Source organism: Triticum aestivum, chromosome 5D, assembly GCF_018294505.1.
Source record: "Triticum aestivum cultivar Chinese Spring chromosome 5D, IWGSC CS RefSeq v2.1, whole genome shotgun sequence".
Lineage (NCBI taxonomy): Eukaryota > Viridiplantae > Streptophyta > Magnoliopsida > Poales > Poaceae > Triticum > Triticum aestivum.
In genome coordinates, this window is record NC_057808.1 from 279,844,626 (window position 1) to 279,846,577 (window position 1,952).

A 1,952-nucleotide genomic window follows, 5' to 3' on the forward strand; every position below is an offset into this window, starting at 1 on the left:
AGGGTCAGATGTCAGAAAAAATAGGTTCGGATGAAGCAGTGGGATCCTCTGCAGGAGGCGGGTGTTCGGGAGAAAAAGTGTAATCCAGTGCATAAAGCTGAAAAGGTTGAAGTGGAGAGTAGAGATGCATGTGTAGTGTGAGTTTTTATTTTCTATTCTTTGATGAGACCCACTAGTGATAGCTTGTATTGGGAAAAATCAATATAAATGGATCAACTACTTTTTGTGGTGGAACATCTGTATTCGTATGACACCGTTGTACATGCCCTAAGACAAAGATAGGCTTCCTTCAAAAAAAAAAGAGACAAAGATAGGCTAATAATATTGTTTGAACTGAAGATAGGCTAATGATTTTGGTAACGCGCCGAACGCTCAGCTGGCCTGTGCCTAGGTTGCTCAGCCAACCCAAACGAAAACCCATCCCTCGGTCCCATCGAAACCCTCACCACCTCCGCTCGGCCTGTTTGTTCACCTCCCTCCCCACCCCCACCGCAGCACAATCCTCGCAGCCGCACTCCGCCCCTCGTGCTCTCCGCCTCAGATCCCCAGCCTCCGCCCGGCGCCCTCGCCGCATTGCCATTCCCCCGAGGTAAGAACCTTCTCCACGAGGCCGAATCCAACAGCTCGAGGGTTCGTGCCATCCCATTTTCTCTAAATTTGCGGCGCGGCGCTTCCCCATCGCGGCCGGATTTACAATACTGTTTTTGCGCGCGGCCAGAATGGGGGGAGACTGGGTTTCGAGTCTCTGTCGAGATTCTTTTCTCAGGCACGCAGGAGGAAGTAGACGTTGCCATCCTAGCAGAAAATTTGAAATTTATGCACCATTGACCTTAAGATTACCGAAGTTCCCACGCTTCACGGTGCAGAGACAACACTCTCACCAAACCGAACATGGGACTGTGGGTCTACTTAACTTAGGATTCACGACTCGAAACTCTCACCACAAGTTTGTTCCCCAGATGCTCTGTCTGCAGTATTAGTTCATGCGTGACATTATCTTTCACTTATTCTCGTTGCAGTCGACACCTGCTGTGTTTCCACATAAACTACGATGGGTGCATCTGCAGCTACTGGCATGCAGATGGTGGCGCCGCGCCCTTGCATCCCGGCTTGCCAGCGAATGCTTGGGTCGAGATCTGTAGTTTCTGCATTCGGAAGGGCGCTCAGCACCAGAACTGGCTTTGCAAGCTGTGTTAAAACCGCATCAGCAGGACCGCTCATTTCTGTAACTCGCAAGAGCTTTGCTGTCAGGGCGATGTCTCAGGGAGCTGTCCAGGGCCTCCCCATTGATCTCAGAGGTAAGCTACAAGAAGTGACAATTTGACAAATGGCTATTGCTGTACTTTGGGTTAATGTATCTTCCTTAATTGTTTGTTCTTGCAATTTTGGTGCCATTCTGTTTATTATGCAGCACTACTATATGCTTCAGTTAGTGGTTCTGCAATAACACTTAAATCTGTCATGTGTCTATGCAATATTATACACTGAGCAAGATCCAGTTCAAATGTAGGTGAAAATGTGTACCGTGTGTTGCCCTTAGAACCACTACAAATATATTTTCCGCTCAAAAGTGCACCAGAAATATATTATATAAAATGTCTTTGTCTCCCTCAAGAACTGCGGAAGTTCAATCAATATTGCGTCAGCTAAGGTGGCCTGCTGGGAACTTGAGTTAACACGGATCTCACAGGACTTCCAAATTTAGGGGATGTTTGGTTTGTGCTAACTTTGCCAAAGGTTGCCACACCTAAGGTTAGGCAAGTTTGACCAACTTAGGCGAGTGTTTGGTTCAAGCCACATCTTAGGCAAGCCACACTAGGGCCCCACAGGGCATACACACAAAAAGTATGGCAAGATTCCCTTAGGCTTGCCAACTTGTGGCTCTCGGGGGCTGTTTGGTTTTAGGCCTTGCATTGCCACACTTTGCCACACATTTTTGCCAAGCTTGCCTA

At 48.0% G+C, this 1,952-nt stretch overlaps 1 protein-coding gene across 1 annotated transcript in view; it reads left to right on the forward strand.

The window, feature by feature from the left end:
• The first annotated feature begins 373 nt into the window (after positions 1 to 373).
• The window catches only part of LOC123120963 (enoyl-[acyl-carrier-protein] reductase [NADH] 2, chloroplastic), a 6,163-nt gene continuing 4,584 nt past the window's right edge, over positions 374 to 1,952 (forward strand). The window contains exons 1-2 of the mRNA XM_044540913.1: positions 374 to 589; positions 1,020 to 1,298. Of these exons, the coding sequence (XP_044396848.1) occupies positions 1,052 to 1,298 (247 nt within the window). The 5' untranslated portion in view covers positions 374 to 589; positions 1,020 to 1,051. The remainder of the gene's footprint in view (positions 590 to 1,019; positions 1,299 to 1,952) is intronic.